This window comes from Pseudophryne corroboree, chromosome 6, assembly GCF_028390025.1.
Source record: "Pseudophryne corroboree isolate aPseCor3 chromosome 6, aPseCor3.hap2, whole genome shotgun sequence".
Classification (NCBI taxonomy): Eukaryota; Metazoa; Chordata; class Amphibia; order Anura; family Myobatrachidae; genus Pseudophryne; species Pseudophryne corroboree.
In genome coordinates this window covers 515,540,486-515,563,052 of record NC_086449.1, presented here as the reverse complement: position 1 = coordinate 515,563,052, position 22,567 = coordinate 515,540,486, and the positions used below count along the sequence as shown (strand labels likewise).

Genomic DNA, 22,567 nt, shown 5'->3' with positions numbered 1-22,567 from the left:
TGAGACATCCTGCTGCAGCGCTGTGCTGTAGCGCTTCTCTCCCCTGTATGCCCGCGGCTGTCCCCCGGTTCCCCGCGGCTCTCCCCCCTCTCCTCCTCTGGGTCCCACATCTCAGTCCGACATTTTTTTGTCGGACCGAGATGGTCGGAAACGGGGCCAAATCCTGTCGAATTTGGCCCTGTTTCACTCAAAAGTACATGAATTGTCAGCTATACCGCCGATTCACGTACTATTCGACAAGTAATTCCACGACTTGTCGAATAAAAACTGATGGGACTGAATATGTCGAATCACTATTCGACCTTAAAAAGTCGAAAACTGCCGTCTTTTCGACAGACGGCAGTTTTCGACCCTAATTGAATATACCCCATAGGGATTAACATAGAGCTGAATGCAAGTCGGCCATAATTACACCCACATTGTGTGCATGGATAAAATGTAGCTATTCACCATGTGTAAAATTGTGTATCTCTATGCGCCTGCACCACCCTAGCCATTGGTTTTACCATCATCTGTATAAGTGCAGACATGCATCAGCAATATTCTTGGTGCAAGAGATGCATAGGAAAACAGGCATATATTTGTATATTCACAGTTATGCCCATTCACCTGCAGATGTGGTTGATTTTGTCTACAACTCTAGATCACCTGGAGCATGCACATGCAAGATCCGTCCACAAACCTGACTATTGGTGGTATGGGGACCTTTTCCTATGGGGCTCAGAAGAGTTACACACCATGTGGGGTGGTGACATACTCCCCAGTATAGCAATTTCGGGGTAACTTTATGGTGCTGATTCCGAATATGACATCAGTTTTGCTAGATTGGCTATAATTTTTGAGATACACAAATGAGACACAAGAAAAACAATGCAAACTGCTCAACTGCCAACTGCCTGCTGTTTGGGTGGCTGATCACTTCTAGAATATTCCAGTAGATTCCCATATACATACTGTACGTTATGGCTAAGTTTCCTATTAAATGAGAGTATCCATTATCTCAAGCCAATTCAATAAAACTACTTTCATATTTTAATTCAGCAACTCCAAAATACCTGAAAATTTGGCAATTGGACAGGTGTTTTTTCCTGCTGTTGGGTTGTGTTATCTATCAATGAATGGCCACTATGACTAGTAATGGGAAAATGTTGTTCTAGTCTAGAAATAAAAGTTCTCCAAACATTAAAACAAAGATGACATCAAACAAATAATTGCTCGGACATGTTATAGCATGCTTTTATTTAGTACACTTCCTTTATAATTTATCGTTCCTGTTATGCATTCAAGATTACGATGAATAGCATAAAGAAAATATGTCTACCACATTGTCTACGTGAGTAGGGGACTGACAACAGTTGGCACGCTAGCTGTGGCTGTCTAAAGTTTCCTATAAATCTCAGTAGCCCTGGAACTTGCCATCATTAAGGTTCTTGCACTTTAGTAAAACAAAGTCTAATATGACAGTCTGTGCAAGAGCAATTACAGTACTCTTCCCAGGTAGTTTTATTTACAGCAAAATCAACATAAAAACTCAGGGCAAAAGCCAAAAAATAAGGCTTTAATCATATTTTACTATATAATTACCAGAACATTATGCCACATTTTTATGGCCTATTTTCCTTTATGAACTTTATGAAGTGCTGCCAGACATGTTTTATTTTGCCTTAATGAACAGCTGTTGTTTACAAACAACTATTTCCTAACACCAGACTGGATTTAACATTGATAAACTTTCACAAATCTTACTCAATTGTGCTGTGCAGCTAAACTAGTCATCCCTGTAAACATAATTACTATAGATCGGGGGGAAGGGGGGGCGGAGGGTGCTGAGGGAGGGGGTTGGGGGGGGGGGGGTGCAGGGGAACCATCACTTTCCCTACTGAAAAATGCTGAAAACGTCACCTGTCTGCAGGTTACAGTGCCAGGACTAGCACGGCACTAATGGCACTCACCTACCTATTAGGGCACAACTGCAGCAATCCAGTACTTGGCTTCATGCACCTTTCCAGGAAACAGACGTCAGTCATTATGTAAAAGTTGCATTCCGAGTTGTTCTCTCGCTAGCTGCTTTTAGCACCATTGCAAACGCTAGGCCGCCGCCCTCTGGGAGTGTATCTTAGCTTAGCAGGAGTGCAAACGAAAGATTAGCAGAACTGCTACTGAATAATTCCTTGCAGTTTCTGAGTAGCTCCAGACCTACTGCTAGATTGCGATCACCTCAGTCCGTTTAGTTCCTGGTTTGACGTCACAAACACGCCCTGCATTCGGCCAGCCACTCCCCCGTTTTTCCAGCCACTCCTGCGTTTTTACCAGGCACGCCTGCGTTTTTTAGCACACTCCCTGAAAACGGCCAGTTTCCGCCCAGAAACACCCACTTCCTGTCAATCACACTCCGATCACTCGAGCGATGAAAACGCGTCGCTCGAGCTTGTGTAAATCTACTAAGTTTTGTGTTAAATAACTTAGCACATGTACCATGTGCATTTTCCACCTAATCGCTCCTTTGCGAAAAACGGCAACGAGCAAACAACTCGGAATGACCACCATAGGACAAAAGAGGGCTAATGCCTATAAGTAAATAGTAATGTGTGAAGTGCTGTGCTCCTTGGTTTTTAAAAGCAGCTATGTGGGGGCAATACAAGGCATATACTTTGTAAAGTATGGGAGGAGGGTTATTCTAATTTGTGAAGCATGTGGGGGGGTGGGTGTACATGGCAATTAGTGTTCAAATCAAAAGGGGGCAGTAGGTAATCTAATTTGTTGTACAAATTATTTGTCATTTTTAAAATATATATATTATTAACATAACTGCCTAGTATGTAAAAAATGCTGACAGATGCTGTATTTACTATTTGTATATTATTTACACACACCTTTACATCAGACTTTAAATGTACAGGCGTAGAGATGGCGCAGGAGAATGCTTTTACATTTACCTGCATTTATGTTTTTAGGATGAAATATGATCATGTTGTGATATTTTATTTCCCAGTGGCTTTAAGGTTCTCTTTCACTCTTGATCCACCTCCTTTCTGCTTCCTTTGTCATTTGGAGTACCATGAGGATCGGGTTCAGTATGATTTCCCGATGGACGGGATGGCGTCGGTCAGAATCCTGGCAGTGGCATCCCATCCATCAGAATCCCAACAGCCCCCTCTAAAGCACCCTAATCCACCCCTGCCCCCTGCCCTAACCCTAACCCTCCCTTGTGGGTGCCTAAACCAAACCCTCTCCTCAGGTGCTTAACCCTAATCATCCCTTCCCCACTGCCTAAACCTAACCCGCTCCGCTTGGTGCCTATCCCTAACCTCCCCTTCTGTGTGCCTGAACCTAACCCTCCCTCCCCGCTCCCTAACCTTCCCAGACCTGCACCCTAACCCCCCTTCTCCTGGCTAAAGCTAACCTCCTCTCCCCCCCCCATCCCCATCACCGCGTGGCAGGACACTAGCCCATCCCGCTGGATGGATGTTTGGGATTCCGGCTGTCAGTATTGTGATGCTGGTATCCTAATTGGCGTCGGAATTTAGACACCAAGCTTGCCACATCCTTCGGGATCCCAGCGTCGGTATATCGACTGCCGGGATCCGATCCGTCGGGAAGCTAACTGCATCACCGAGGAGCAGTCCTAGGTCTTTTTTTCCCTCTCAATACCAATTTCCTTGGAAAATTAATACCTTCTTATAAACCAAAAGTAGGAGTGAAATAAAGTGAACAGAGATAAAGTACTAACCAATCAGCTTCTAATTGTCATTTTACAGACTGTGTTTGAAAAATGACAGGAGCTGATTGGTTGGTACTTTATCTCTCTCCCTTTTACCTCCCTCCAAGGTTTGATACATTTCCCCCTATGTCAGTTGCACCCAAATGTATCTATCCTCTGGGTTTTTCTCACCATCCGCGTTACTGTCTTTCTGACATTTTATCATGGGTGTCATATCACCTAAAAAAAAATTTTTTTTCAAAAACAAAGCTAATTCTATTCCCACCGTCATTTATATCATGGCAATAATCCCTACCCCTCAAACTCTCTAGGTGTTAACCTTAGCTCAGAGCTGTACTTTCCCACGTTCAATCATTATCCTAATCCTGTTACATAAATCTTAGAAATATTCCAGAATATGTACAGTATATATCTCACATAAGGCCAGGGTCAGACTGGCCCACCCACAGGTATATAGGGAAAACACCTTGTGCCTGAGGACCCACCCTCTCCTCTAGGGTTCCGGTTCTAGACTCTGCAGAAATGATACATTATACATATGTTACATTACACAGCAGAGGACTAAGGTGTATTTTCTACAGTGCATTGCATTACAGTAATTTGTTATATTATTTCATGTATGCACTAGCAGTTTTTATTATATATACTGTATATTTGTAAAAAGGCCCGGGCCATACACACTCTAGTCAAGCCTCTGTGGAGGCTGACCACACCCCGTCTGGAGGCTGGCCACACACCTAAGTATGGGCTATTATTGCATTCCCTAGTGAGCCCTTCATGCCCCAGTCCGACACAGCATAAGGCAAACACCTTAATTCGTACACTTATTCTCTCCTCCATTGGCTATTGCTGTAGCCCCCTTATTGGTCTTCCCCTAAACAGACTTTCTACCTTAAAATCTATTTTAAGCTGCCCTTCTCTGTGAAATGCCACGTCAAAAGAACTTTCTTCTAGCCTCCAAACTTTCCTGCATCTTCAAAGAATGCATCTCTGCAGGCAAGCTTACTCTTGAAATTCCTGAATCAACTATTTAACCTTTGTAAACAATTATACCTAACTACAGTATCTACACAGTTCACACAATAATGACATGTGTTCTTTTTCTATACTCAAACATCTCTCTGACCCCAGACTAACATTTATTTGTGACTAGATCGTATATCCCATCAAGCATTTTTTGCCCTCGGAATCTGGTTGGACCAATATGCAATGTATGGCACTTACTGTAGTTTCATGCACTAGACTTCTGTTATGCTACAGATAGTAGGCTTGTGTGCAGGGCTATCTTACATCTCTGTCTGTTCATAGCAAGTCTGGTTTTATTACTGGTTTGTTCCCACTTGTAATGCACAACAGAATATACTGACACTATATATATAAATATAGGGGAACTTCTACCTTTACCCACATTGCATCTCACGTCTGAGTCTTTCGACAGCTTGGCGAGGGCAGACTGAGCTATTCTAGAGGTTAAAATGAAACCTGTTTGGATTTGCTAATACCACATTCACTACATACCTCCAAGCAAGGCATCTTGAATCTGAACTAAGCTTCTTGAAGGCTTTGTTTTCTTATTGCTGTAAATTAGTGTAGGCCAGTGGTTCAGTACTGGTTATCAAGCAGTGGAAGATGACTAGCTAAAACAGCGAGAATCTGAGTGTATTCGGTGTATATTCTATGTTATAGATAATCATAAATGTGAATAGACCATTTCTGATTCCTTACAACTAATACTTGCTGGGACTAAACTCATACTGCTCTAATGTCAATAACAATCTATTGTGGATAGGAAGGGAGTGTAATTATTGGGTTAGTGATTCCCCTAAGTATCTCTTTCCCAATTTCAGTTGCTTCTGCCGAGTCCCACTGCATGTGTTACATAAAGAAACAATAGGAGATGTCAGTACTCACATGTCTTCTTATGTTCACATAATGTAATCAAAAGTGATCCCTGTATACATTGGGAAAGATTGTTAATGCTTACTGTAGACTGTGTTTGCAAATAAAGGCCACATTTTATTTGTGAACAGTACCTCAATACACACTGACCTGAGGCACATACATGCATGTGATATACATATGAAATTAGGATAAGGGACTTGACTCAGAGATGGACGCAGATAGCTGCATACTAGGGTGGCCAATCCCGGGACATTTTTTTCAATCTCAGGAATCGGGATTGGAAAATTATCAATCCTGGGATCCCGGGTTTGGCTGCTCTTCAATGTGTGGGCCACTTGCTGTGAGGTACGGCGGCTGGGCAGGCAGTGCTGCGGTGAGGTCTGGTGGCTAGGCAGGCAGTGCGGCCAATCCCGGGGTCGGGATCCCAGAATTCGGACCTAAAATTGACCAGGATTGAATCCCAGTCAATTTTAGGCCGGAATCCTGGAATCCCGATCCCGGGATTTGCCACCCTACTGCATACACAGCCAGATCTGCATCTATCTCCTCACATGCTGGGCAAGGCCGCCCAGCTGTGTGGCACCGCCTCCCGATGCCTCTGCAATTAAATTGTGGACACGTCAAATGAAGGTTAACCCCTGGCAGCGTATTCTTGTACAGACGTTTAGCTGCGTTCGGTCTGAATGGCCTCCAAAGAGTATAGAAGATTGTTCCATACTGCTTTTTTGATTTCCAGAAATAAATGATCAAACGCTACAATCACAGCAGAGCACAAGAATCCTACTGGTATACAAGATGTATGATTTTAGAAACCATCCAGATAACACACATTTATAGTTTTGGGAGCTGGTAGAAGAAATCATTTTACAGCTAAATATCCAAAAAAGGCACCGGGGTGATCTAGCGCCTTCCCAGGAATGACCACAGGAAAAACAGTTAGCAGGGAAAAGATTTATGAGGCATTATGTTGGTATAGAAAGAAAAAAATGGACCTTGTAACGGGAAGAGGAATGTAAAAATAATTACAGACAGGCACAAGATAAAGCTATACATATACTTAGAAATACACCACTGTGGTTCTTTATGGCATTATCAATCATCATCAAAAAACAAATGCAGAAAAGCAGCATGTACAGTATGACAGTTCCGTGCTACAGTATGGAGCCATTAATTGTTCCAAACCAAGCATGAGCAGTGTGATGGAAACAACACAAATTACACACAAATAACTTGACGGTTTGCCCTGTAATAAGAACTGTAACCTCCCTTTCATCATATTTATATAAATGGACATCATCAAAGCGCTCTTCCATACACACATATCTACAGTCACTGTTACCTATTACGGGTGGCACTTGATATGCCGGCTGTTGGGATCCCTGCTCTCAGCATAACGGCGCCGGAATCCCGACAGCCCTCATACCTACAACTATTTTCCCTCTTGGGGTGTCCACAACCCCCCCTGGAAGCACCACCGTGCCCGCAGTGTGGCGAGCGCAGCGAGCCCGCAAGGGGCTCTTTTGCGCTCACCCCGCTGCCAGTATACCGGCAGTTGGTATCCTGGCGCTGGGATCCCAAGCGCCAGCATACCGTAGTAGACTGCTAGTGTCACGATCTGAAACAACTTCTGCACAAGTGGCCAATGATGTCCCACCACTTTACATCTTTAACTAAAGTTAGAATAGATACACTAACAATATGGGAGAGCCGAGTGCTTGTAAAAGCAGAATAATTGTTTCCTGTGTTCATTCATTGCAATTATGTGATCCCCCCATAATTCAGAATGGGAATGAAATGCCTGTGACACATTCCTTCTGTGCCTTTGTACATCTAAATGAATGATAGGACACTAAATCAGCCACTTGCTGAAAACATGGAAAAGATAGAAGAGATTTATAAGAGGATGGAGCCATAATTGCAGGAGTACTTAAAAAGAAAAGATTACATAAAATAACAGCAATTAAGAAGGGCAAATAAAAGTCACATAGCCAAGGATGAATCAAAGAGCAGGCAGTAAATAATATGTTGTGAAGACATAGGCAGTCCCTGCACAATGATAGAAAGCTGAATACATTCCATGTAGCCATTTATTTGAAACTCCCAGTGGTGAAGTAAGTAAATATTGTTCTCTCCTCTGTAGTATTGAAAAGGCAAACTGTGTATATAACCGCTCTCTGAACTCCCTCATCAGACAGGCCGGGGCGGCACATTAAGTGATATGAATACTGCGCTTTGCCACAATAAAGACTGTTGTTCTAGAAGATGCTGTTATTGTCAACATTTCATGACTCCGGCAGGAATATAATACATATCACATTAGGAAAATTATATTTATATTGAGAGAGATGTGGGAACATTCGGTTGCAGACTTCCTGTAGAGCACTTCTTATAATTCACAAGGATAATACTGAGACCCAGATTTATCAAGCCTTGGAGAGTGATAAATATCACGGTGATAAAGTGCCAACCAATCAGCTCCTAACTGTCATGTCACATGCTGTGTTTGAAAAATGACATTTAGGAGCTGATTGGTTGGTACTTTATCATCGTAGAAATGTATCACTCTCCTAGGCGTAATAAATCTAGGCCTGAATATAGGCCAGAGCTTAGGCCAGGTACACACACGGTATCTGCAGTATTTGTCATTTCCAGGCATATTGGAACCACAAATCGGGCATATCTTGCAGTGTGAATGCCCGATTGCACGCTTCTGCGAGTCATACATATCTTCTGGTTGGCTGTGCTGCACGGTCAGATATCATGTATGAGGTGGTGCAGAAAGAGGTATTTATTAAATCGCAAAGTATGTACACTCAATGCCGGATGGTCCAGTCGTGTAAGTGTGTATCTGGCTCAAGACAACTTATGCTGATACATTCCCCAGTATTTCAGCAACTAATGTCTCACTTAGGAAACGTACACAGTCCCAAATGTCAGTAATACATGACAGCAAGAGACTGCATTAGTACTTACCTCCGGGATCGTTCAGGATTCTGACGGCAAGGATCCCGATGTATGGCTTGTGACTGCGGGAATCCCAGCTGCCAGGATCCCGTATGCAATGCATAGCTACTAGTTATTATTTATTACTGTATGAAACAAGTCAACTGCAGCAGGTAACAGTAATAGCACGTATGCATTTTCCCAGCGTTGTTTTACAGGTCACAGAAATGTCTGCTTGATCAGGCGCTCTGTCATTTTTATTATTAAGCTGTAGAAATAAGAACCAACATAAAATAACACCTGTTACCTTTGCTTGTTGGCAGGGTTATGGAAATGCCTTATGCCTATCAGTGCTGTGCGTTCTCCGTCTGTGAAAGTGTTTTGAAGCAGTCCAGTCCATGGAGCAAAGATGACAACAGCAGCACTGAGGATTTTTTCCGAAAGGATGCAGGAATGTTACACCTACAAGGTGACAAGGAACTGTTTGTCTGTCAGACTGCTGTGAGATTCAGAACATTGACATTAAGGGGTGATTCTGAATCTTTTGCCACAGTTGCACCTGCGCCTTTATGCTAATGTTACTACACAGTCCTTCTGTAGTGTACATCCGTGCCCCCAACTGTGCGAGGACTGAGATGCCCACTGTCCGTGGATGCTGGAATACCACTTGGTGCGTCTTTAGATGCACCATTGCTTGCACCATCAGGTGCAATTTGTCCGTCTGAGAATGGCCACCTGTGTCACTGGTTTAGCGACTTTGTACGCAACCACTTCCGGGGAAAAATATATTACACACTTGCGACACTCCCATATCACACATTATCTCTGTGCTTCTTTTTAGCCATGTCCCTGTTACCACCCTGTCACCATCCAGGAACACCCTTTACATATCTGCTACCATGTGTCCAAATCTTTACTGCGCCTCTTTATGTACAGAAACGTAATGCATGTGCAATGTAACTCGAACAGCTGTTTGAATGAAAATCAGCATAGCATCAGACTTAGCTTCAGGCCCTAATAGAGGCAGATATAAGTCATTGGGGTCAGTGACACCCGGTGCAGCCAATAGTACACCCTCCTGGCTTAAAAAGGGGAGTGGCCTCAGATAGAGGCATCCTGCAAGACCGTGTCCCTTTATTACATTACTCTGAGGATGTGCCCACCATTCTCTGGGGTGACCCATAGACTAGTGCCTGCATTGCTGACTCCTTCTCAGTGACAGGAGCCGGTTGCAGCAGAATAATGTCACACTGCAGCACCCGGCTCCTGTGACTGTGGAGGAGCCAGCATTTTGGTGTCACCCCCTCTGTAGGTGACACCCAAGAGTGGCCAACACCCCCGTTGTAATGCCCTGATATAAGTATGTACATATCTTCTGTTCATATGCAGAATTCAGGAATCCCATTAAGTAGATTTTAAAAAAACTGCCCATTTTGAAGTAAATTTAATCCAAGAGCTGGGAGTTCAGCATAATATTCATGTGTATAGCACCGTCCTCAGGTGTCACAGCTCACAATACAAATTTGCAACTCCATGTTATATCTTGCAATAGATTAACATCAATTTACTAATATGTGTAGTTATGATCACAGCTGTTATTGAGAATTGTAATATATTAACATAAATAAGAATACATTGTCTAGTGGTTAGTTAGAGCAGTGTTCCTCAACTCTATTTTGCTGAGTCAGTAGTTATCCCATCTGCTTCCATAGTCAGAAATCCACAAAACTGTTACTTTTACGATTACTAGAGGTAAAATAGGGGCAGTGCGCGCCGCAGGCACGCGCAAAAAATATAGGGGCGTGGCTTCATGGGGAAGGGGTGTGGCCACAAAATAATACCAATTCATATTACGGTGCACAGTAGTCTCCATTATTCAAATTACGCCACTACACCAGGTAGAGCCCCTTTTACACATTACGGCAGACAAAGTCCACCTTTCACACATTACGGCAGACAGAGTCCCCCTTTTTACACATTACGGCAGAGTCCCCCTTTTTACACATTACGGCAGACAGTCCCCCTTTTTACACATTACGGCAGACAGCGTCCCCCTTTTTACACATTACGGCAGAGTCCCCCTTTTTACACATTACGGCAGACAGTCCCCCTTTTTACACATTACGGCAGACAGCGTCCCCCTTTTTACACATTACGACAGATAGATAGACAGACAGACAGACAGAATAGATGATACTTACTCTCTCCCCTCTGGCTCAGGCAGTCAGGCTCCTCGGTGCAGCAGCTGCTGGCAGATCCCGGGTAGGGGAGGAGGAGGGAGGGGGACACAGGAGCCGCAGCAGCGCACTGTAATTGGTGGTGGCGCCGCTACTGCTGTCCCTCTCCTTCCACATTGGCTGTCCGCCGCCGCTGTGAATGCTGGGATGAGGGATGGGCATCCCAGCATTCACAGCGGCGGCGGTCAGCCGATGTGGAAGGAGAGGGACAGCTGCAGCAGCGCCACCACCAATTACAGTGCACTGCTGCGGCTCCTGAGTCCCCCTCACTCTTCCTCCGTCTCCCCTGCCTCCGACGCTGCTGCTCCTCTCCTCTCAAGTGGCTTGTAATGAGTCAGTTTGACTCATTACAATGCCATTGACTAAAGTCATGGGGATGCAGCCAGTTCCGCCCTCAGAGCGACTGCGCTGTGTGCCAGGCACACCTGGCACACACGTAGTTACGGCTCTGATTGTTTCCACCTTTAAAAATCAAATGGTTATCTTCTCTTCTGCTGCAGACCAAATGGAAATATCAGTTATACAACTTGCTGTGTGCTTAGTTCTTTGCTGTTACTTGTGTCCAATATACAATGTGGATGGCAGATAGATATTTAATTTCAAGGCATTATTTATCATCATGCAGTCATAATAGAGTAGTTGCTAGATATGTAAGATAATAATGATGGAGGACTCTTGACTAATTTGAAAACACTTACCTCTAAGATGATCGGGACTTTGAGGATTTCCTTCTTGACTTTGAAGAAGATGTAAAAATGTTACACTCTGCACAGTGTACACCATCTCCAGGTAAGACGTTCAATATATTTAATAAGCAACAAAGGAACAAAGTAGGGTTTCTTTTTTTCATTTAAGGCAAGGTATGGGCCATGCAGTGTCGTCAGAGAATTCCATCGACCACACTGCCATGAAGGAGAAGAGCTAGTCAATCCTTCTGAACGCTGATTGAACCATCTCTTATGTTATACCTGTACTTGATGATAAACTGTACAGCCCAGTTTTATGCCACTTGTGACCGTGAGCTCCCAGACAGTTCTGCGGGACAATTCTGTAATCTCTTTCTAGACACTCCTGAGATACAGTAACTGCCATTATTGTGTTGCATTAGCATGGAGCACATTCATACCCTAAACTACACAAGGAGGGTTGAATCTGAATGTGTGTATAATTCTAGAAGTATTAATTACTGTTTTAGTCTCCAACTAACTCCAGTTTATGTTATCATTATACTTGATATTTGTTGACTTTTTCATTACACATGAATTTGATTATTCAATATTAAGTACAATATTATATTTCTAAGGACAATTGTATAATATCTCTCTCTCTCTCTCTCTCTCAGGTCCATTCAAACCTTGCGATCATTTGTTTGGGAGTTGGCTGATCCGAATTGGCGTGTGGCTCATAGTCATCCTAGCTTTCATTTGCAATGCTTTGGTGATTGCCACAGTCTTCAGGCATATATCATATATCCCATCCATAAAGCTTTTAATTGGTCTCATAGCCATCATGAACACGCTGATGGGTATATCCAGTGGTGTCCTGGCCACTGTTGATGCTTTGACCTTTGGAGGCTTTGCTCAGTATGGGGCTTGGTGGGAAAATGGCGTGGGCTGTCAGATAACAGGGTTTCTGACAGTGTTTGCGGCAGAAACCTCCATCTTTCTCCTTACGGTGGCTGCACTTGAGCGTGGACTTTCTGTGAAATCATCTACTAAGTTTGAATCAAAATCCTCATTTCTAAGTGTAAAACTATCTATCATCTTCTGCTTTATTCTTTCCCTGGTCATTGCAGTGTCACCTCTGTTGAGTGGTAGCACATATGGGACCTCTCCATTATGTTTCCCATTGCTTTTTAGTGACCCCTCCTCTATGGGCTTTATGGTTGCTTTAGTCCTTCTGAACTCTCTCTGCTTCCTTGTTATGACCGTTGCTTATACCAAGCTCTACTGCACGTTGGAGAAAGGGGAACTGGAAAATGTGTGGGACTGCTCAATGGTGAAGCATATTGCTCTGCTGCTCTTCACTAACTGCATCCTCTACTGCCCAGTGGCCTTCCTGTCATTCTCCTCACTATTAAATCTCACGTGCATCAGTCCAGAAGTGATTAAATCAATTCTCCTGCTAATTATTCCTTTACCTGCATGCCTAAATCCTCTTCTCTACATTCTTTTCAATCCACATTATAAGGAAGACATCTGTAGCCTAAAAAGTGCTGACATGTTGTGGAATAGGTCTCAGCAAACAAGTCTTACCTCCATCAATTCGGAAGATGCAGAAAAGCAGTCCTGCGACTCCACACAAGCCCTGGTTACCTTTACTAGCTCCAGTATATCCTACGAGTTACCAGCTGGCTCCTCCTACCAAATGACTGACAACTGCACACTCTCACCAGCCACCTACATGTCGAGTCACTGACCAGCTGGCCGCTCTCGCTGGTACAATAAGTACAATACCACATGTCTCTTATGTGTTTTTATATTCCTAAAAGAATGATGTCAGTTTGTTCTTACTCCATCAACAGTGCTAGTTTTGTTGAATATTGTCTGAAAGATAAATCTTAGGATTTATCTTTAATCTTTACAGGGTTATCTTGTATTTATGTTACATCATTTCCTTTAATTAACCTACAACTGAATGCTCAGAATGTTGTCAATATGCCCTCAGCTGCCAAGTTTTCAGTATTCATAACTCCTAAAAAAAATGTTGCAATATTGTCTCTGGAAAGGGAACATTTTTCATCAAAAGCAAACTATTCTAGTCTCAGAGCTAATATACAGTATATGACACAATGTCAATACCCGGACACAGGGGGTAATTCCAAGTTGATCGCAGCAGGAAATTTTTTAGCAGTTGGGCAAAACCATGTGCAGTGCAGGTGAGGCAAATATAACATGTGCAGAGAGAGTTAGATTTGGGTGGGGTGTGTTCAATCTGCAATCTAAAATTGCAGTGTAAAAATAAAGCAGCCAGTATTTACCCTGCACAGAAACACAAAAAAAACCACCCAAATCTAACTCTCTCTGCACATGTTATATCTGCCTTCCCTGCAGTGCACATGGTTTTGCCCAATTGCTAACAAACTTGCTGCTGCGATCACCTCAGAATTACCCCAACAGCTCTGTAATTTGTCTGTGCTGTCCAGCCCTTTTACCGTGTGACCCTCTGCTCCATAGACTACACACACGTCTACTTCAATTGATGGTCCCCATTATGTACTTTTATATATTATTTTTAATGTGGGTTAGGTTATGAATCTCTGAAATAGTTTGTTGGAAAAACACTTTTAACATTATGAATGTACTATGTTAGTACATAAGTTCTCAAACTCAGACCTCAGGACCCCAAACAAGTCACGTTTTCCAGGTGTCCTCACAGAATCACAAGTGAAATAATTAGCTGCACCTGTGGATCTTTTATTATGTGTCAGTGAGTTACACACCTGCTTGGTGACCTGGAAAACGGGAACTGTCTGAGGACGGAGTTTGAGAACTACTGTGTTAGTACATCCCATTTAGGGTAATTTCGCTCAGAACTACAAAACAGTAGTGTTTCCTTCTCCATTATTTTCTGTGTGTAACTGGAAGACACTCGGCTAAGAGAAACCAGAATCTACATAGTCTACATTGGCAGGGAAATAAAGCCGTGAAATTTCTTTCTGTTTGTCAAAAGGAAAAGCTGGCATAACATGAAGTTAGGGCTTACTTTAAGGAGCATATGCAAACTCAATCATATTCATTTGTTTGGCACACCAGGGTGACCTCTCCATGTGAGCACATAGGGAATGCTATACAATATAGCCAGCATGGTGGTTCTCTTAATCCTGTATCTGTGACAGGTTTCTCAATTTGTGTGACACGCTTTATAACCAGGATTCCATAAACAATGGTGGATTAAGTGACGGATCAGTAGACCACTGCACAAATGAATTATTATGTTTATTTAGACTTATTTTAACTGGGTTCATGTGTGCTGTTTGTTTAATATAAGACCCTTTTCCTCTAGACATTTCACATAGCTCCTTATTTATACAAATAATACGGTACTCCTCACTCGTCTGTATTCTTTCCTTACATGAAGACTGACGTATATATGAAAACATATCCTTCAATGTTTAAAAGTATAATGTAACTCACCATTGCAATGCATTACAACCCTGCATATCAAGCTTCACGTTTTGTAAATATCTTAAAATTTGAAGAAACAGGTTTCCGCAGTAATTTATTTTTTTAGGATTTTGCACAGACCATCCGAGCTATATAATTAGTTTTGCAGAGTACAACCATCCTACAATTAATGATTAACACATGAAGCACTAGTCTGTAAAAGGCATTTAAAAAAACTTCCAGAATAAGCTACAAATATAAAAACTACTAATACCCAAATAAAAGAAGACGTAACACAAATCATTTCAGTAGTAGTACAGAGAATGGTATATACAGTAGGAATCAGTGCCTCGGCAAATATAGCCCTGCTGACTGCAATGTGATATCATAATTTTATTCAATTGTAATTGTGGCAAAATATACAATTCTAGCTTTCATCTATACAAAAATTGTGCTGCAGTTTCCCAATTGTTGGGAAGTTGCCCATGGCAACCAATCGGCATTGAAGTAACATTTATAATTTGCATACTATAAAATTATACAGAGCAGCTGATTGGTTGCCATGGGCAGCTTCTCCACTCTTTTCACTGCTTAGTACATCTCCCCCATAGTTTCTTATGGAACAAAACATTTTATAGGAAACAAAAACTTACTGCTCAGTGTTAACGTTTATTCTAATCACTGAAAGTGAAGGACATTATCTGTCCCACTACAGAGTTCATGTAGTCTTAATAAGACCCATTTTATTTACTAAATGGTGCCAATTTGCAATAATCCGAATTAACAAAGCACTGTAACAAATGGAGGAAAATCTGAAACACTTCTGTTCCAATATTTTACTTCCTATTACTGTAACAATGCATTTAATAGTTATCAATTAGCATGTCTTTGTGACTATGCCATTGCAATGATTTATAGGAGAGTAGTTTATTGCATTCACATAGAGCTCTGTATAGACAATCCCTAGCACTTCAAGGAAGCGGTTTCAAAATACTTCTTAAATGCTACACTTTCTTTATACTGTGGCTATAAATAAACATCCTTTAAATGAACATACTGTATAAAAGCTAAACTTCAGTGGCTGTTGCAGTGAAGGTAAAACAGTACACATTTTTCATACAAAATGCCTGTAAATACTATGTATATTCTAAGGACAATATGTTTTCTTTTAAATAGCCCCCATTATATTACAGAATTATAAAAATATACTGATTTATTCTGGTAAGACCAAGGGGAGGAATTCAACTGGGTGCGAGGTTTATCAAGGTAAAAACCTTGTGGGCCATGCGCCCAATTTGGATCACTGCGGATATGCTCGCTCCAGATACCCACAGTAACAAATAAATAAAAAAATGGTCTGAAAACCCTGCGGCACGAGAAAAATAAAATACTCACCCATCCAGTGGTCTCCGCAGCTCCCAGTGGCCTCTCCTCCTACACTGGGGAGGAGGCTGCTGGGAGGCTCGGGGACTGCTGGGAGGGGAGGTGGATACTGGGAGATATAGTTCTTCCAGCTGCTGCCTCCAGTGGGTTCATATACACACACACACACACACCAGAAGTCATACACATAATCATGCACACACATTTACACACACTAACACAACTTTCGCATACTCACTGCTGCTTCTGCAGGAGTCCGGATCCCGACACTAGAGTAGAAGACACCATCCGAATGTGAGCAGGTAAAGACTAATAAAGCTAATTGGAAACTTTCAAATTGCTTAATTAGACCGTGCGGGGGATGGGGGGGTGGGGGTGGTCTCTGGGCTGGCAGGGTCCAATTTGGACAATAATCGATTTCAACGATCGACCATCATCCAGATTGGCTTGCTATGCAGAACGAGGGAAAACAAACGATGAACGACCACAGGGACATGCATCATTCTTCGTTGGTGCATACACACTGAGCGATATGAACAATTTATAGTTCATTACTGAATGAGATTGTTCATATTGGCCGCACACATCGACAAGTGTGTAGGGCCCATGAGTGAAACATTCTGTTTTGGTTGACCAAATAGTTGATCAATTATCTTTAAAAGTGTACCATTTTTTGTGCAACCACATGATGTAAATCTAAATGATGATATTACTCTGTATGTGATTATATCTGGCAATTATTGTATATAATATATTTGTTCTAAAATAATTGTATATAATATAGTTGTATATAATATATTGTGTGCAACAATAATATTGTTCCCAATTTAGTCATCCTGTGTGTGGGTAAATTGTTCACAGATCTGATCAATTACAATGAGAAAATATCAAATCATGTGTGGATACCAGAAGCATGTTGTAGAACATTGCTGTCATCTGCAGCATTGATATTACCATAGCGGACTAAACAATACTCATCAAGTTTGGAGAGAGAAAAAGTACCAACCAATCAGCTCCTGTCATTTTTGAAAACACAGCCTGTAAAATGTAAGGCAGAAGCTGATTGGCTAGTACTTTATCTCTCACAATTTTATCTGTCCCCAAGCTTTAATAAATATCCCCCTAAAAAACTGTTTTGAGGGCCTACAAGAAATAATGACTTGGCCGTGTTTTTTTTTTTTTACTTCCCACATTACAGCCCTACTATTAAAGCAACACTCAAAACTCCAAATCTTGGAGAAACCTGTAGTAGTAGTAGTCAAATGTATTAAATAACTTTAAATAATACCTGAAAGCTCTCCTATAAATAGACACAAGTTTTTATTTTTATAAGCATGTTTGAAATATTGTGATTAGATATATGTACCATTTAAAAGAAAAATACATACTTTTTTATGAGATTTGTAAATATAGAACTGTATTTATTACTTTGGCAATACAAAAACATCAAATGGCATAAGTGGATACGGCTTCAAAATGTGTATTGTGCCCATTTATTATACTGAGGTTGTTATCTGTATATACTGTATATAAAAGTCTAGTGCCTGTACATAGGTTATTTTGGCTTTGCTTTTTTATTGGTGTAACAGATATATACAATTTTTGTAATAAAATTTGTGACGAAATAATGAGTTCTCCATTTTCTGACCAAGGGAATATAAACAATAGCAGGGCAAATGTTCTTTATACTCAGCTATACAACCATGTATTTACAGTGTGATGTGGTACAGATGTTTTCAGCAATGTTCTTTAAAAAAACAATTCTCACAATTCCCATTATGGAGCTGACACATACAGTATGCACAGTTAATTCCTGGCCTGCATCCTGATGGATATTGCTTTAGCTGGCCCAAACTCAGGGATCCGGTCGGGATTCCAGCAGTCAAAATACTGATGCCAGAATCCCGACACTGCTCGGAATGCCAGTGTCGGCATCCTAAATGGGATCACAATCCAGGCGATGGCATCTCGACAGCTGGGATTCCAAATGAGTCACTGCCGGAGAGGTAAGTTGTGGGTGGGGAGGTTAGGTTTAGCCACTCAACGGGGACGGTTAGGGTTAGGCTGTGGGGAAGGGAGGGTTAAGTTTAGGCTGTGGGAAGGGGGGTCAGGTTTAGGAACCATCAGGGAGGGTTAGGGTTAGGCTGCGCGGGTGGAGTGTTAGGCTGAGGTACAGTAAGTGAGGGTTAGCATACTTACACGACCCCTGTTGGTATTCTAACCATCAGGATGCCGTGGTCGGTATTCTGACTGCCTGCATCCCAAACGCCTGTATTTCAGCCCCAACCCCTGACTACACGTTGTATGAGGTACAAGTGGACATCTATGGGCATATGCTAGGGCCCTTGGTGGGGGTTGGCGATCAGTGATTAAAGGGAAGATGTACTGTATCAAACTTTCTGGAGAGGATAAGTGGAGTAGTACTTAGAGCCGGGTTTAGACCTCATGAGGCCCTAAGCAAGATACCGGTTTGTGGACCCCCTACATCAATTTGATGCAATTTCAATCTGGGTCTTTTTGTGTTTCCTATGGGAAGGCATGCACGGTATGATTCAGACACATTCCTAGAATGAAAACAATGACCACTTGTGTCCAATGCCATTAAAGCGCACACCTCTGAATCAGCCCCTATATATATCATTATGTTAGCTGCCCACACTACATCCCCGCACTAGGGGGGTAATTCCAAGTTGATCGCAGCAGGATTTTTGATAGCAATTGGGCAAAACCATGTGCACTGCAGGGGCGGCAGATATAACATTTGCAGAGAGAGTTAGATTTGGGTGGGTTATTTTGTTTCTGTGCAGGGTAAATACTGGCTGCTTTATTTTTACACTGCAAATTAGATTGCAGATTGAACACACCACACCCAACTCTAACTCTCTCTGCACATGTTATATCTGCCTCCCCTGCAGTGCACATGGTTTTGCCCAATTGCTAACAAAAATCCTGCTGCGATCAACTTGGAATTACCCCCTAGATCACTTAGCTACCTCCCCACACTACATCACTATGCTACATCTGCTCACTATATGCACACTACATCTCAGCACTACTGTATATCACTGCACAATTTCCCCACACTGCATCACTGTTCTACATCCCCACACTATATTGGTGCACGGCCTCCCTACACACTACATCTCCGCACTATATCACTACACTACCTTCCTGCACTATATCCAGTGGAGGCTCCAGGCACATTCGATAAGAGTGGCCATGCTGGGCAAGTAAGGGTGCATGGACATTTCAAGTGTGGTGCTGGCCACAAGCAAATCAAAGAACACGGACTGTCAGCGATGGTTCCTGCTTTGATGCAAGATTGCGAGCTTTGGTTGGCTCATGAGCTAGCACCATATTTCAGGTGGAGACCAGACTCAGTAAGGGGCAGGAGAGATGTGCACTGTGCTGCTCTCTCCTCTCCTCAAACATGAGTAGCAGCAGCAGAAGCCCATCAGTGGTGAGCAGTACAGGGGGCATTATCTGTATCTAGCACTGCTAGGGGTATTGTGTGTATCTGGCAGTACTGGGGGTATTACATGTATCTGGCACTACTGGGGGCATTACGTGTATCTGGTACTGCTGAGGATATTACATGGGGATGTAGTTATGTGACCGGTCACTATAATGATGCTGGGATCCCTAGTGCTTGCAAACGCAACAATCGGCATACCGACTAACGCAGACTTTTCCCTCTCGTGGGTGTCCACGATGCCCATAGAGTGGGAATAGTACCTGTGGCAAGCGCAGTGAGCCCGCAAGGGGCTTCATTACACTTGCCCCCCCCCCCCCCCCCCCTGCTGGCAATCTAAACCTCGGGATCCCAGCATCGGTATGGTAACCAGCGGAATCCCAAATGCCGGTCACCCATCCCCCAACCCATTACGTGTATCTGGCACTGCTGGGGTTATGTGTATCTGGCACTATGGGGGGTATTATGTGTAACTGGCACTACTGGGGGCATTATATGTAAGGGGGATTTGGTAAAAACTGGAATGGTCCGAACCCCCTCCAGCTATCTCAGCCATTGTGGTGGTAGGACTGCATATCCCTGTCCATCCCGGTCTGGGGGGTGTTCCATCTGGGGGGTATACAGAGCATCCAGAAAGTATTCACAGTGCTTAACTTTTTCCACATTTTGTTATGTTACAGCCATATTCCAAACTGGAATAAAATATTTTTCCCCCTCAAAATTCTACACACATAATAACGTGAAAAAAGTGTTTTTGAGATTTTTGCAAATTTATTAAAAATAAAAAACTAAGAAACCACATGTACAGGAGTATTTACAGCCTTTGCTATGAAGGTCAAAATTGAGCTCAGGTGCATCCTGTTTCCACTCATCATCCTTGAGCTGTTCCTACAGCTTAATTGGAGTCCACCTGTGGTAAATTCAGTTGATTGGACATGATTTGGAAAGGCACACACCTGTCTTTATAAGGTGCCACACTTGACAGTGCATGTCTGAGCACAAACCAAGCATGAAGTTAAAGGAATTGTCTGTAGACCTCCGAGACAGGAGTGTCTTGAGGCACAAATCTGGGGAAGGGTACAGAAAAATATCTGCTGCTTTGAAGGTCCCAGTGAGCACAGTGGCCTCCATCATCTGTAAATGGAAGAAGTTCAGAATCAACAGGACTCTTCCTAGAGCTGGCTGGACATCTAAACTGAGCAATCGGGGGAGAAGGGCCCTAGTCAGGGAGGTGACCAATAACCTGATGGTCACTCGGTCAGAGCTACAGCTTTCCTCTGTTGAAAGAGAACCTTCCAGAGGGACAACCATCTCTGCAGCAATCCACCAATCATGCCTGTATGCTAGAGGGGACAGACGGAAGCCAATCCTTAGTAAAAATGCACATGGTAGCTCACCTGGAGATTGCCAAAATGCACCTGAAGGACTCTCAGACCATGAGAAACAAAATTTTCTGGTCTGATGAGACAAAGATTGAACTCTTTGGTGTGAATACCAGGCGTCATGTTTGAAGGAAACCAGGCACCGCTCATCACCAGGCCAATATCATCCCTACAGTGAAGCATGGTGGTGGCAGCATCATGCTGTGGGAATGTTTTTCAGTGGCAGGAACTGGGAGACTAGTCAGGATAGAGGGAAAGATGAATGCAGCAATGGACAGAGACATCCTGGTTGAAAACCTTCATCCAGAGCGCTCTTGACCTCAGACTGGGGCGACGGTTCATCTTTCAGCAGGACGACACTAAGCACACAGCCAAGATATCAAAGGAGTGGCTTCAGGACAACTCTGTGAATATCCTTCAGTGGCCCATCCAGAGCCTTGAATCCAATTAAACATCTCTGGAGAGATCTGAAAATGGCTGTGCACCAACACTTACCATCAAACCTGATGGAGCTTGAGAGGGGCTGCAAAGAGGAATAGACGAAACTGTCCAAAGATAGGTGTGCCAAGCTTGTGGCATCATATTCAAAAAGACTTGAGGCTGTAATTGCTGCCAAAGGTGCATCAACAAAGTATTGAGCAAAGGCTGTGAATACTTATGTACATGTAATTTGTTCGTTTTTTTATTTTTAATACATTTGCAAAACTCTCAAAAAGTTTTTTCGTGTTATTATGCGACATTGTGTGTAGAATTTTGAGGGCAAAAAAAATTATTTATTCCAGTTTGGAATAAGGCTGTAACATAACAAAATGTGAAAAGTGAAGCGATGTGAATACTTTCCGGATGCACTGTATATGTCAGCAGTCACCGGGGAGACGAGGAGAGAGAGATTACAGACTCCCCATATGGTCCAGACAATTCCGTTTTTTTATCTCATCCTTGGATCATACAGATGGCTGTAATCTTCCTCCCTGCCTCCCCGATGACTTCTGTCACATACACCCCCCGGGACAAGTCACTTCTGGACAGGGATGCGCACTTCTATCTCCAAAGTAGCTGAGATTGCTGCAGGGATCTAGTGAGGTGTTCTGGGGTCCGGACCGTTACAGCTTCTACCCAATCCGCATTACTAGGGGCAGTATGTATAAGCAGCTAATACTGTGGCCATTATATGTAAGGCTACCAATTGTGTGTGTGTGGGGGGGGGGGGTTACAATAAATGTATAGTTAGATAACATAATATATGGTTGCGAGGCCATGCTCACTTTCCCATTGGAAGAGGGGGTGGCAGACTTCAAAAATTCTCACTTAGGCTGCAAGCAGGGCTGGAGCCGACCCTGACTATATCATTACGATACCTCACATTCCAGCACTATGGGGGATATTTAATAAACACAATTCTCTAAAAACATAAAATAAAC

At 42.8% G+C, this 22,567-nt stretch overlaps 1 protein-coding gene and 1 long non-coding RNA gene across 4 annotated transcripts in view; one reads left to right on the top strand and one right to left on the bottom strand.

Annotated features, from left to right (window-relative positions):
- LOC134932757 (uncharacterized) overlaps positions 1-13,231 on the bottom strand; it is a 91,123-nt gene extending 77,892 nt beyond the window's left edge. The window contains exons 1-2 of the long non-coding RNA XR_010179473.1: positions 13,059-13,231; positions 11,502-11,705 (exon numbers count right to left, since the gene is read on the bottom strand). This is a non-coding gene — a long non-coding RNA (uncharacterized LOC134932757). The remainder of the gene's footprint in view (positions 1-11,501; positions 11,706-13,058) is intronic.
- The window catches only part of LGR5 (leucine rich repeat containing G protein-coupled receptor 5), a 314,155-nt gene extending 300,510 nt beyond the window's left edge, over positions 1-13,645 (top strand). For all 3 annotated transcript variants that reach the window (XM_063927462.1, XM_063927463.1, XM_063927464.1), the window contains 3 exons: positions 8,890-9,035; positions 11,509-11,592; positions 12,146-13,645. In XM_063927462.1, coding sequence (XP_063783532.1) covers positions 8,890-9,035; positions 11,509-11,592; positions 12,146-13,221 — 1,306 coding nt within the window. In that variant the 3' untranslated portion in view covers positions 13,222-13,645. The remainder of the gene's footprint in view (positions 1-8,889; positions 9,036-11,508; positions 11,593-12,145) is intronic.
- The last annotated feature ends 8,922 nt before the right edge of the window (positions 13,646-22,567 follow it).